Genomic DNA, 14,416 nt, shown 5'->3' with positions numbered 1-14,416 from the left:
AATTATTAAGTTTAATATATTTAATACATAAAATTAAATAATATATTTGATACATAAGGTTGGCTCCTCTTTCATACGGATTAAACGAACTATAATTAAATAATATTGCCAAGTGAATATTATTCAGTGTTTAATATTCCATTGCTTCACTGCTGCATAATCTTCTTATAGCTATTAAATTACATAAAAATACATAAATACTTACCTTATGTTCTTCATTTGACACAAGAACTGAGATGGTACATATAATTTTAAATGTTTAACTTTGGAACCCTTGTGTATTTAGCTTTATAATTACTGGGAGTTTTTTGGTTGTTTGTGTTTTGTTTTGCTTTTTAGAGCTTTCCTGCTATAGTTGTCTGCATTTTGTGTTAACACGAGAGAGATGCTTTTCATCGTACAAAACTGGCTCACTTTACATGATCTGAACTTGAGAAGCTAATGTTTCTCAGGTTTCAGGACAACACGCTAAATGTACAGGAGCACCTACTGGTGGAGGGTGATACAATCCTACAGACTGGTCTTACTGGACCTTGTAATTTACACCAAGTTGGAGGGCAAGAGGATTATGAAGCCCTTAAGTGTTTTGTATAATCACAGAAATCCTGCTGCTAGAACGCTTATTGCTTAAATATTGCAAGAGAGTGGTCTTAGGCAAGAGATACAAAAGTTGAGAAGACACTACAAAATAGATAGACCATTTATTTAGATGGGACCACAACATCAAACAGGCACAGCAATTGTTTAGTCCTGATGTACTAAACGGTTTCACGAGGGCTGAGACCAGGTTTCTCATCCACTTCTGAATTCCTGGGATGATAACTCGTATCTTGAATGTGTCAATAAATATCTACTGAATTAATAAATGTTAACCAGTTTGGACATTTCTTCCTCAAAATGTTTGAAAATGTGTCTTTTGTTATCCTTCTCCCATAACCCCACATCCATGATTTATAATAAAAACAATGAGAAACATAATTCGTGTCACAAATTTCCTTTTTAGATGAAAACCTGCATCTTTTTAGTTAACCAGAAACCCTGAGGCAGTTTAAAGGCTTTAGAGCCAAACTTTAGAGCCAAAAATAATAATAATAAAAAAATGACCTAAGCTAATTAAAAGGAAGGTGGTTGGGGAGTTGCATAGCCTTTGTAATCAAATATTGCTAGGTTCAAATTTCAGCTCTTAGCTTAGTAGCTATATTAGCTTGGATGAATTGCTTAACTTTCCTGTTGCCCCCTTTCCTTTTTTATTAGAGTTTTGTGATGATTTAATGTATATGCAATGCTTTGTGCCTACTTGGTAAATAATAAATAGTTGCTATTAAATTTTTCTCTGGATAAGGGTTCTCATTTTCCTAGTTTTCAATGGACTGTAAACTTCTTGGGATAGCTATAATATTTTATTTATCCCTAGAACCTGGCACAGCATCTGGCATAGGTCGGTACTTAATAAATAAGTGTTGAATTAATAAAGAAAATAAATATTTAAGCAACTATTTGGTGACTTGTGCGTAGCACTTCACACAATTGTATACCACACAACTTGTAACTAAAGTGTATACAGACACCCGACAGACTCACTTAAAAACATAGAAATAGGACATTTTCCATCACTGAAATAATCTGTCATTCCTTCGATTACTCAGGTTTTTTTTTCATGATGTTTTAGGGACTTACAAGTCATGAGCAATGTTGAGCTCCAGTAACTGCATATTGGATGCAGACTACAGCATCGTGTATTCACACCACAGCCACGTTCTATTTTAGCCAGATAGTGATTTTTTTTTACCATTAGGGACATTTTTATCACTTGCTTTCATTAATACACCCCCTACTACTCACTCCCTGCTTATAAGTGTAGATAATTGGTTTTGAAATTTCACAACACAAACTGTAAAGCCATTTTGTGCTTGGTAATCAGGAAAGACACCAGCAACGAAGAAGGGATTTGCTTTTAATAAAAATATTTTATACATCCACCTGAAAGCTCTCATGTGGCAAACATTACAAGTACAACTCAAAAAAATATTTGACATACCCAAACATATATCATCAGACCTGTAAATCTCCTGGGTTATGTGAAAGAACTTTATACTTCTAAATGAGAATGATTTTCTCCCATAAAGTAGTTACATCAAAGACATCTCTTTTAATCAATGGTTTAATAATCTTTACCATTTTATGCATATCTCAGAAGTGTATAACATTCTCTGGATTTGAGTTCCAATGTGTAACAAGTTTTTCTAGGCTTATGGAATCCAAAAACTATTCCAAACAGATTTTAATAGGCTAAGCTTATTGCCAAATATGAAATTATAATTGGAACCAAAGTCTCAAATAAAAAAACAAGTAACATGTTCATTTATACCTATACTGGAAGAACAAAATTTGACAAAAACTTAGTTACTATCAAGGAAAAACCATTCCCATTGGAAACAAATGTATACTCAGGTTGAATCTCAAGATGTATCGTTCTCCTTGAGATTACTAGAGAGAGATTTTTACACATTATCTTGTTTACACAAGAACACACACTATTTTAGATTCATGCTTGGCGTAACACTACATGCTGTAGAAATATAATGCAACATTTTCATAGAATGCAACTTATTTTCCAAGTTTAAAAGTTACTCCCCCCCAAAAAAGCACATTTAAAAATTAATCTCCACAAATTTACAGCTTCCTTTGACCAAAACAAAACACAACAAAACAAAATAGAACAGGAGTCAAAATAATTGAGGCAAATAGATGACACTGTAAAACCTGTTTGAAAATTGAAATACCACTTCTTTTTCCTTCTCTCATTTATTCCTTGCTATATTCAAAGATGGCTATTTAGTTTTTCATCTTGTTCACATTTTTCACAAAATAAGACTGTAAGGATAGTAAAATGTGGTATACTCATTGGGCCATTTTGTAAACAGTTAAATGTACACAAATACAAATGAAAATCACAGATTATTTTTCATTCAAATTAGAGGATTTTGGTCCTGGAAAAAAATTCAGAAAATAAATAGGCACAAAAAAGCTCACACAAAACATGTTTCTCTTAGAACTTTACCATTTAAACTGCAGAGTGTATAGTTTTTAATACAGAAGTTTAAACATTCTTGAATCCTGTACATTATAAATAATGTCATTTAACTTCAGCCAGTTTGTAGGATGTACTAAATAAGGGCTAATTACAAATCTAGTATTTGTTTCGGCATTCTTTTCTAAGTTTCAAAACACGATATACTGGGTCCTACATGCTTTACTTTTCAAATTATGAAAATTAAGTCATGAAAATTATGCACATTTCAAATGAGGACTTTACATTTTCTTCTTGTATCTTTAAAAGTTAAGACACTTGCCCCAGACTACAGCAGCATAAACTGGATAACTGCTGATACAGAACTTAGATTAATGAATAATTTTGATCAAGTTTAAGTTTTTGTTTCATGCATTTCTTTAAAACCTTTGATACCTGCCTCACTTTTCTAATAGGAAGTAGCAATAACTGACAAATGACTAAGTGAATAGTTAGATACTAACAAAAACTTAGACAGATGTCCTGATTATGATTTTATATTATATTCCTTCATGAGGTGGTTACATTTATTGATAATTAAAAATTGATTTAAAGAAAGCACGGAAGAATTGAAAATGTGAAAATGCTATGATGTTTTATGACAGTCATCATGAATGACTTCCAGGTACTCCACCACCTGAAAAAGCCTGAGAATCACTGACTTAGCATCTATTGTGGCGGTGTCTAAACATGCAGATCAAATCCTGAACCACTAGTAACTGAGCGTTCCCAGCTTTCTCTGTCCCTTCAGCCTGGAGGCATAAGCAGGAGCAGTTTAAAATGGCCATCCTGGCTTTCATACTTCCAATTCAAGGGCAAGTGAAAACATAAAATGTATTGCATATGACTATTCCATTCAGATTCTTTCTCATTATGTTCAATAAATATTAAATTTCCCTATAACACAATTCCCCTTCTGATTGCTGTCTGTAGGGGTCCAATTATATTGAGGATGAATGCACAGTTGCTGAAAGATCGCTAACTTCCCTGTCACATTTTAAACCAGAGACAAATGAACTTTCCACTTTGTACTTAATTTCCATATCTTATCAACAATAATCAAATAACAAGAACACTAACATTACCAAATTAATTTTCTTTTCAACATTTCACCTAACTTTTATTCCTATTATAGCCCAGTTGAATTTCAAGGGTAATAGTGAAAACCACACTGAACCAGGGAAACAGGGAAACTTCATTTCATCTCTGGATTTGTCCCGAAATTAACTGCATGATTAGGGCAAATCTGAGTGCCAAGTTCTCAAAAGCAAACTAGGAGAAATAATATCTGCCTCAAAAGATTGCACAAGGATTAAGATGCATATAAATGAGGATGGTCAATTATAAAGTGCTATTCCAAGGTATGTTATGACTACTATGATTTTGAAAATGCCTCTATTCTGTTACAGCACTGCTATTTAAAAATGTGGTGGACTCCTCCTTTGAGCACAAAAACAAGCTAAGTACTTCTGGACAGAAGTTGCAATAGATAATGCTGCCAGGTAAGGTAACAGGTTGAGACAAACATTGTTTGGATACTTCTTTTTTGTACTGGCAATTCTCTTTTTAAGATGAATGAGTTTGTTAACAAATATGTCAGATTCTCATTAAAATGAATTTGTGATGTGCCCATCCTGAGATGCTCAAAATCTAAAATTAAAAAATGATATTTTATACAGGTACATTCATGTTTCTTTCTTTCAACCACTATCATTAAAATCATTTTTTTCCATAGGGAAATTACTTCTCAAACTATTAGCTATTCTGTATACAGGATTAGTTGACCACTAGCAACATGAATTCTAGCTGTTTTATCTAATAATCATAAATGGACTAAAGTGTTACTCAAACTTCTAGTTTTATACACCTGGTTTCAACCCAAAAGTTGCTCTTCAATTGTTCAATTCTCAGGATATCTCCCATGTTTGTTAAGAATTTCAGATGCGTTATATACACATAGCAAATGTGGTATTCACTGTGAATTCACCTAGAAAATCCTGTTTTACATGTGAATTAGGTTTTCACTAGGAGTTAGAACAAGCCTTGATCACTAATCTTACAGAGTGCATTTGCTTATTTTCTTTTGATAAGTCAGATCATCTACTTCCTTGATGCTAAAATCTTCTAAAACATTTCTTGCTGCCTTTTTTTCTCTGTGCTTAGCTTAACACAATGCATGCACTATAACAGTGTCTCTGAGCCTTTAACTAAAAACAAACATTTAAAACATATCAAAACAATTAGGATGTCTCATCTTCATTTTTCATTGTTTTCAGCACTGAGTCTTCTCCTAAAATTTTACATAGTTCATTGAGTCTTTGCTGCATTTTGGGAATTCCAGCCAACTGAGATTCTAGCTTTTGTTTTTCTTCACTCAGTGTTAAACGAATAGCAGTATCCAACTGTTCAAAGCGCCAACCTCCTTCACCATCAAACTGTAATAAATGAGTGTGGTATTTCCTGCATAATCAAAATGAAATAATACTATTAGTAATAATTGTAAAACGCCATTTTAGTTATAGATTTATCATTCTAATTGATATTCAAAGGCAAATTTTAAGTCAGGTAACTATTTCACATTTGATTTTTAAGGATTCTTCAAGAGGTTAAATACTGTGATTCCTTTTACTCCAAAAGTCATTAATCTCTAGGTAAATTCTACTGTTTATATTAAATCTATTTCATATTCAAATGTATGTGAATTGCAAAGGAAGACATGCTATTGCATCTGCTTAATTTATCTTCATAACCCAGTATAGCTTCTGAAAAAATATTAAAGCATACTTATAACGAGAATAAAGAAAGGAAGCTGAGGAAAGAAAGTAAAAATTTTAAAGGCTATTAAAAAAAAAAAGCTAAGCAAAAAAAAAAAAAAAAAAAAAGGAAATACAACACCCATTCATTAGTATACTCTCCTTTGGGAATGAATTACTCAACATAAGTAAAAAGTGCTCAAAAATTAAGTTTTAAAATGTTTTTTAAAAATAAAATCTTTGATAAAAATCTTTTAAAGATATTTCCATGCTTTCATATAATTTCATCTCTTTTCTCCTGGCTCCAGTCCATAATTAGGAACTTCAGAGTGGTACAGAGATGATTTTACTGATGAGAAAGGAGGCAATCTATCTTCCCCTAAATGAAGGCTAAGGTCACCAATCTCTGGGAGTTGGGGGCTGGGGGGATGGTATGTGGAGACAATAATATTGGTGGAGTTGGCCTTGCATGGCTGAGCCATGGCATTTTGTCACCTTGCTAAGTGGCACATATTTGCATGTGTCCTCAGTTTTTATGTCTTTCCCTTATTGGTTTTCTCATTTCTTATTTCCTTTTAGGCTCTTATCTGTCATTATTCACTAGGATCAGTGGGGGTATTTCAAGTAGTTTGATCTCCTTTTTAAAAATTGAGATATGATCCATATACCAGAAATTCATCCTTTTAAAGTATAAAATTCAGTGTTTTTTTTTTTTAGCATATTCACATGCAATCATCAGTATCCAATTCCAGAATATTTTATTTACCCCCAAAAGAAATCTCATTTCATGAGCAATCCCTCCCAATTTCCCCTATGCTTAGCCCCACCAACCACCAACCTCCTTTCTGTCTCTATGGATTGTCCATTCTAGACATTTCATATACATGGAGTCATATAAAATGAGGCTTTTTTGTGACTGACTTCTTCCAGTCACAAAATGATTTCAAGGTTCATCTAGTGGTAGTATTAGTGCTTCCTTCATTTTCATGGCTGAATAATATTCCATTGTATGGTACTGCACATTTTATCTGTTCATCAATTGATGGAGATTTAGGTTTCATCTCAATTTGATTGGATGGTCTTAACATGCTGTAAGATGGGGAAACTAAGCTAGGTTAAATTATGTCTAAAAGAGTAAAATCACTCTCAACCTGAAGGCTGAAGTTCCTGTGTTTGATAACTTCTGACAGAGATTAATGATCTTTTCCATATACTTTTGAGTAACTTTCTTTAGGACTTAAAGTTATCCAAAAATTTGGCTTCCCAATAGGTGTGATGTTACAAAAATTAAATTGAAAACAGTGTATTTCTATGTCAAGGGAGTAAATTTTTAAATGTGAAACTACTGCTATTAACATATGAGAGCTAAAACAAGGGTAGCAGAAAAGTAAATAAAGGGTGGTGATATAAGAAAGTGAAATAATGGTAAAAAAAAAAAAATCAACTTGTTTATGTCATTCTTAACTTCTCTTGGGCTTTTCCTAACTTTGAATCTACAATCAGGAGCAATTTTGAAGTGCGGTAGTTTAGATCTTGGGTGGCTTCCATCATCAATGTATACTGAAGGTTTGACTCACCACTCAGGTCCTACAACATTACTTGATTTCTACATGAGGGAAGAAACTCTATAGGTGTTTCATGACCTGATATTCAAAGGCGTGTTTTGTATTACGGGCTAAAACAATATTTCAAGGTTTATCTTAGTCAGAAGAATTTAAAAGAAACTATAATTATAACAGAGGCTAATTGGAAATAATCTGCATACTCCCTGCGGAAACAAAATAAAGCATAGAAAAGTGGCAATTATAGAGTTATAATTCTATTTAGAAACCAAATAATTTAATAAGCTTCTATAATTTTTGACCTCTTCAGATAATGGCATTGATTTTAATCTTTACAGTCAACAATTACTCATTTGTTGTTATGGGGGATAATAGAACATATCTTTTTCCTCTTCTGAAATCTTTTCAAGGAAAATAAGAATTTCATATAGGAATAAAGGATAATCAGAAATAATAGATTTCTACAACCTAAAATGGCTAAACTAATTCATAAAGTAGAACTAACATGATTTTTAGTTTTATGAAGAAATACACTATCGGTAGCTGCAATTAAAAACATGTTTTTCTTGTTAGCAGGTGTAAAGTTAGATTTTGTTACTTGCTTAATATTTTATTTGTCCACTACACACCTACTTGAATGGCCAAAATCCAGAACACTGACAACACCAAATGCTGGTGAGGGTGTGGACCCATGGGAACTTTCTTTAATTGCTAGTGGCAATGCAAAATGATAACATTACTAATTTGGAGGACAGTTTTGCATTTCTTACAAAACTAAACATGCTCTTACCAGTACAATCCAGTAATTGCACTCCTTGATCGCTAACCAAAGGACTTGAGAAAACTCATGTCCACACAAAAACCTGCATATGAATGTTTGTAACAGCTTTATTCATAATCGCCAAAATCTTGGAAGAAATCAAGATGTCCTTCAGTAGGGGAATGGATAAATAAACTGTGTACATCCAAACAATGGAGTATTATTCAGCACTAAAAAGAAATGAGCTATCAAGCCGTCACAAGACATGGATAAAACAAATGAAAATCACTAGGTTAAAGAAGCCAGTTTGAAAAGGCTACATATTGTAGGATTTCAGATATTTTCCATTTTGGAAAAGGCAAAACTGTGGAAACATTAAAGATGAGTTGTTTCCAGGGTTTGGGGAGGGAGGGGAAAATAATAGACAGAGCACAGAAGATTTTTAGAGCAGTGAAAATACTCTGTATATACTGTAATTGGGATATATGTAATTATAAATTTGTCCAAACCCATAGAATGCCCAACACTAAGTGGACCCTAATGTAAATCATGGACTTTGGTCATTAATGATGTGTTTATATAGGTTCATCAATTGAACAACTGTACCACTCTGATGGGGAATGTTGATAATGGGGGAGGGTATGCATGTGTAGGGACAGGATAAGGCATATTTCGGTATCTTTCTCTCAATTTTGCTGTGAACCTAAAACTAAAAAAAAAAAAGCCTTAAAAACATCAACAACAAAAACTTATTTGTTCCTTAAATTGAGGAAAAAAATGGCTGAATATGCTTTCAATGCCTCTTTAGGCTACTTAGATAGGAACTGAATAACAGGAAAGCATAATAAATCCATTGATAAAGGTCAGGAACACACCAGGACTAAGAGCTAACTCCATGTTACCCCAACGTGTGATCAATTGGGAAGCATGTCTGGATTGACAAGTCCATGTCAGAAATGACTCAAGTTCTTCTGGCCTTGTTCTGTGTCATCCCTTACTCAGAGAATTTACAGGCATATGTCATAATTATCTTAAACCAGTTCCTGTTGGTTTTCTTCAAGGAAAAGTCAAAGGGAACTACACTCACTGACATAGACTATAACTCATCAGGGACTGGATCCAAACTGCCTCTGGAGAGATTAGCAAATCAGGCTCCTGTCACTCCAGATGCTAATTAATTATTTAATGACAGAGAGATAAACTACAAAATTCCATACAAACGGTCCCTTCATGAAATGTTCTATTTTCAGATAAAGTCTCTGAGGAAAGAAAAATATGAATGTTTAAAATGAAATGTGAAACAGATTGCCATATTCTCAACAGAAATACAATTTAGAGTCAAAGAACTTTGAACAGTTAAAGCCTGATCTGAACTGAATACTGAGTTTACTCACAATTTTAAAGTAAACATTCTCTAAAAGGTAAAAGGTCTGGAAAGGCTTAAAGGATTAACTCACATAAAGCTTGCTACTTAGCCTAGGTTTGAAGTCATGCATATAAAGACTGGCTTTGGCATACAGTGTGATCAGCCACCTGCCACAGAACATTCCAGTCAGAAAAAGAGGAGGAATCCGCCTGTCCCTCAGGAAGTAGAAAGCCAAAGCATACAGTGTCCACTGTAGTTACTAACGGGTCAGAATAGAAGATTTTGATTGATGACATAGAAATTCTAAAGTATACAGTAGAATAGAGTGTGAATGAAAAAGTGTTTTTATGGTTTATGCACGAGATACATTTTAAGTTCCTCATAATGTAGAGCAATACACTGTAGTATAGGGAGTATGACCATAGTAAGTTATTTTTCTCATGTTTCTAGCTCTCAGTTCCTTCACTGGTAAATGGGAATAATCAGACTGCCTATACTCTACAGGGCTGTTATTAGGCTTAAATAAAATGAGCCTGGAACAAAATGGGTCCTGAATCTGCATTAGCAACTATTATTATGATGACAAATCAATGGGAAAGCAGGGGAATGATAAAAATGCTGTCATTGTTTTTTAAAAGGGAAAATCCCATTAGGTTTTATGAAATATTATTTATAAAACATTTTTGTTCATTTTTCCCTAAAACAAAACCAAAATAAGCTTTTTCTCCCCCTGTGTTTTCTCCAACTTAGGGGTACAAGTTGTGGTATTTCTTTTTCCTGGATTGAAAAATTTAATTTAAAAGAAAGAACTAATGTAAAATTATATAAATATATTCTTTCCCAGTACATGTTATGGAATTATGACTATTTTCAGTTTAAAAAAAAATCACAGGATTTTTCTACTTCTTTTCAGAATTTTTGGAATATGATGATAGTTTTCAAACAAGACATTAATGTTATAATGTTAGGTTTGGAATATCTTTTGTTTTTCTGTAATCTCTGTTTTGGCTCTCATATTTTAATAGCAGTATTTTCACATTTTAATTTTTCCCTTGACATAGAAATACATTATTTTTAATTTAATTTGTTTGTAAGTTTCCACCTAATGGGAGATCAAATTTTTGAAAAACTTATAACCCTAAAGATAGTTACTCAAAGGTGTAAGAAAAAGATTATTAATCTCTGTCATGAGTTATCAAACATAAGAACTTCAACCTTCACCTTGAGAGTGATTTTACTTTTAGACATAGTTTAACCTTAACAGAAATACAGGTGGAAAATAAGTGAAATGTCTCATGCTGTATAGTGAAAAGTTTAGCAAAGTTATTCTTTAAGAAATGTAAAGAAAAATTGTCTGTCACAAATTAGCATTGGAAACACTTACCAAAGAGAAGGCCTGTGTGTTATAGAAAGTAAGGAAATCCCAGCCCCTTTTGCAGCCTGAAATATCTTTCCTTCAACATCAATGCTGACAGCACTGGTGCATTCATCCAGCAATGCATATTTTGGTCTTAAAAAATAAGCACAAATAAACTAATGATTTTCATATTTGAATTACAAATCTTTACTTGGTAACATGAGTTGCAATGTTAAACAACTTCAAAGGAGCAAAAGAGTATGTGACATTATAAAGATGATATATATTAAAGCAGAAAAGCAGTCATTCTCCCCCTCTTTGGACTAGAATATCATATTCTTAGATTTTAAATAGGTTTTCTGATACCTTCTCACAATAAAATAAGCTTTATTGTTATGCAGATGAGTGAATCATGAGTTTGAAGAATTGGAAAGATGGGCAGGCCACTGAATGCATTTTCCTGCAGAAGACAGGTTCATTCTTAGTTACAAGGTTCTGAATAACTCCATGAAAAATGCATTACTGTACCTAATTATCAAACAGATCACAATTGTGTTAGCAAAGATTTATTGAGAAGATAATTTTATCAACAATGTGAGTACCTGATCACTATTGGAATTTCATTGATCCAAGACTCTGCAAAGTTAAGTATGCCTATAAACTGACAAATTTAGAGTAGGTATTTAACCTGCTAATATTGAGACAAATTTCTTAGGGGAAGAACTCAAATATTTTTCTGATTGTACTTAATAGTTTTTTTTTTTTTCCTAGATCAATTTTTACTTTGGGGATGAATGTCTACTACTGTCAGAGGCACTTATAACTTGCCGCCATTTGCTTCTGTTTATTTACTCTTTCTTTCGTTTTCACTCCCCTGCTCTTTACCTTTATTTTTTCTTTGCCTGTCTTCTTTCAAGCCTGTCTGGACTTTAGGCATATATTTGGTACTCAGTAATGTGACTTAGCTTTGTGAATGCAGCCAAAGGTCAACTCATACACTACAATTTATTGTTTACTTCAGGGTTGAAAATCAGCACTAAGTGTTTATCAGGAAAATTTCCTCCATGAAGATATTTTGATTTTTTAAAATAAATAGCAATGAAGAGCTAAAAATCAAAACCAGTAGTAATTTCAGCATAAATAATTATTTAGGACTGCAAACTGTTTGTTTTTCTATGATAGATTTGTTCATTAATAGGATCCTGTTACCTGTTGGAGGGAGTGTAGTAAAGGGTAACAGATACAGGAGTATAATTACTATATTATCTAAAGGCAACTTTAACACTCCATTCGTTTTAATAACTGCTCTCCATGCAAAGAACTAAAAGATCACCATACGTTCCCCACGACAGCAGTAGTTTTGCTGATTGTCTTTTGGTAACTGTTATGGTTTAAGTATTAAGCATTACTTCTTTCTCTCAGAGTTGATGACTATAAGTGGAAAAGAGGGAGAAGAAAAGGAAATCTAGAAGAGAGAGATTGGGTATAAAATTTTCTTTTTTTGTATAAACTTCTTTCTAGTACTTAAGTTACTTACTGTAATGTGTCTTACTTTTTAGAGAGCTTAGAGCTAAACAGAAGAGATGACATTTTAGAATTAGAAAAAAGCATATTTCATATACTCTGTTGTCATAGAAACCCCTAGTTTAGCCTATGTAAGATGTATTGAATATTTCTGTTTCCTTGGTGGGACTGGTGTGCATGCCTGTGTATGTGTGTGCACATACTTAAATATATTAAGCGTTAGCTTGTAATCTGGAACATATATACCCAAGTAAAACATTACATAATATTGTTTCTCAGATTTTCCTTTTTTCTTTTGTTATGTCATCAGGAGAGTGAGCCTCAAGAAGGATGTAAACTATTCCATATAAAATGGGACTTTTCTGATCATTCTTTAAGCATTAAAATTAAGATCCTCTCAAAAGAGTTTACTATTGTGATACTTAATACTCCTTGACAAATCTCCATTTCAGTAAGCTCAAATCTTTCACATTACAACTCAAATCTTATTACTCCTTTGAGGATGAGGGGAGGTAGCTTCTTATTATTATATATTTCTTTCACTAGATTCAATATTTCTGTTTCATTTTACTTTTTCTCAATAGATTCTGCTCTTCACCTTGCTTATCTTCATTGATCTTCCTATGGATCACTAAATTCTTTCCACTGATATACTTAATAACTTGACCTTTACTCAGTCTTTACACATTATATCCAAAATATTTTAGATTCACAAGTATCAAGCATTTTTTTTAAGTTATAGGTATGTAAAATCTCTTTAGGCTATCATAAATGCCTCTTGCTTTTTCTTACAGTGTGTTTTTTTTATCAACACACTGAAACAGTGAGAAATTTATGGTCACATTTTACATTGTGTCATATTATATTTCACCAATTATGCTGGTGATCACATTACTGAATATTTATGGACAAGGCTTAAACAAATTCAGGGTGATAGTGGGTAACAGCTGGTCATAAATGTCAAATTGTAAAGTCTGCTCTTGAACCATACCACACATCTGAGAAAGGGCATTCCACAATATGCTTAACTAAAAATTCTGAGTTAGCAAAGTTTGGTTTATACTTCTTTAGCTTCCCATATTCTTGAACTAACCATGTACATTATTACAAATATCATGTTATTACACAATAATTTTTCTCATTAAAAAACATCAACTGAAACACAAAAATAATATATATTGTATGACTTAATTTATTTGAAGTTGTAGAACAGGAAGAACTAATTTATGAGGATAGAAATCAGAACAGAAATCACCGATGGGGAGATATGACTGAAAATGGGGGAACTTATAGGGTGATAGAGGCATTCTTTATCTTAATTGGGGTGTTGTTTACATAATGTAAATAAATTTACCAAAAGTCATTGAATTGGCACCTAAATACATAAATACTAACAGACATAAAGGGAGTAATTGACAGGAATACAATAGTAGGAGACTCTAACACCCCACTAACATCATTGGACTGATCTTCCAGATAGAAAATCAATAAGGCAACAGAGATCATAAATGACATAATAGAACAGTTAGACTTAATTTATATTTTCATGAAATTACATCAAAAAAATGAAGAATATACATTCTTTTCAAGTGCACACGGAACATTCTCTAGAATAGACCACAAACTAGGACACAAAACAAGTCTCATCAAATTTAGGAGGATAGAAATGGTCTCAAGTATGTTTTCTGACCACAACAGCATGAAACTAGAAATCAGCCACAGAAAGAGAAACAAGGAAAAGATAATTGCATGGAGACTAAAAAACACGCTACTAAAAAAACCCAATGAGTCAACAATGAAATCAAAGAAGGCATTAAAAAATATCTTGAGACAAATGACAGTGAAAACACAACCATACAAAATCTATGGGGTATGGCAAAAGCAGTCTTAAGAGGGAAGTTTGTAGCAATACAGGCCTTCCTCAAAAAACAAGGAAAATCTCAAATAAATAACCTAATCTACCACCTAAAAGAACTAGAAGAAGAAGAGCAAACAAAACCTAAGGTCAGTAGAAGGAAAGAAAT

At 32.8% G+C, this 14,416-nt stretch overlaps 1 protein-coding gene across 1 annotated transcript in view; it reads right to left on the bottom strand.

The window, feature by feature from the left end:
• Positions 1 to 1,937: 1,937 nt before the first annotated feature.
• The window catches only part of ABCD2 (ATP binding cassette subfamily D member 2), a 60,683-nt gene continuing 48,204 nt past the window's right edge, over positions 1,938 to 14,416 (bottom strand). Inside the window, exons 10-11 of the mRNA XM_006184232.3 lie at positions 10,896 to 11,021; positions 1,938 to 5,530 (exon numbers count right to left, since the gene is read on the bottom strand). Of these exons, the coding sequence (XP_006184294.1) occupies positions 5,311 to 5,530; positions 10,896 to 11,021 (346 nt within the window). The 3' untranslated portion in view covers positions 1,938 to 5,310. The remainder of the gene's footprint in view (positions 5,531 to 10,895; positions 11,022 to 14,416) is intronic.

This window comes from Camelus ferus, chromosome 12 (genome assembly GCF_009834535.1).
Source record: "Camelus ferus isolate YT-003-E chromosome 12, BCGSAC_Cfer_1.0, whole genome shotgun sequence".
Taxonomy (NCBI): Eukaryota; Metazoa; Chordata; class Mammalia; order Artiodactyla; family Camelidae; genus Camelus; species Camelus ferus.
The sequence above is the reverse complement of the archived record's forward strand: the minus strand, read 5'-3'. Positions and strand labels throughout refer to the sequence as shown.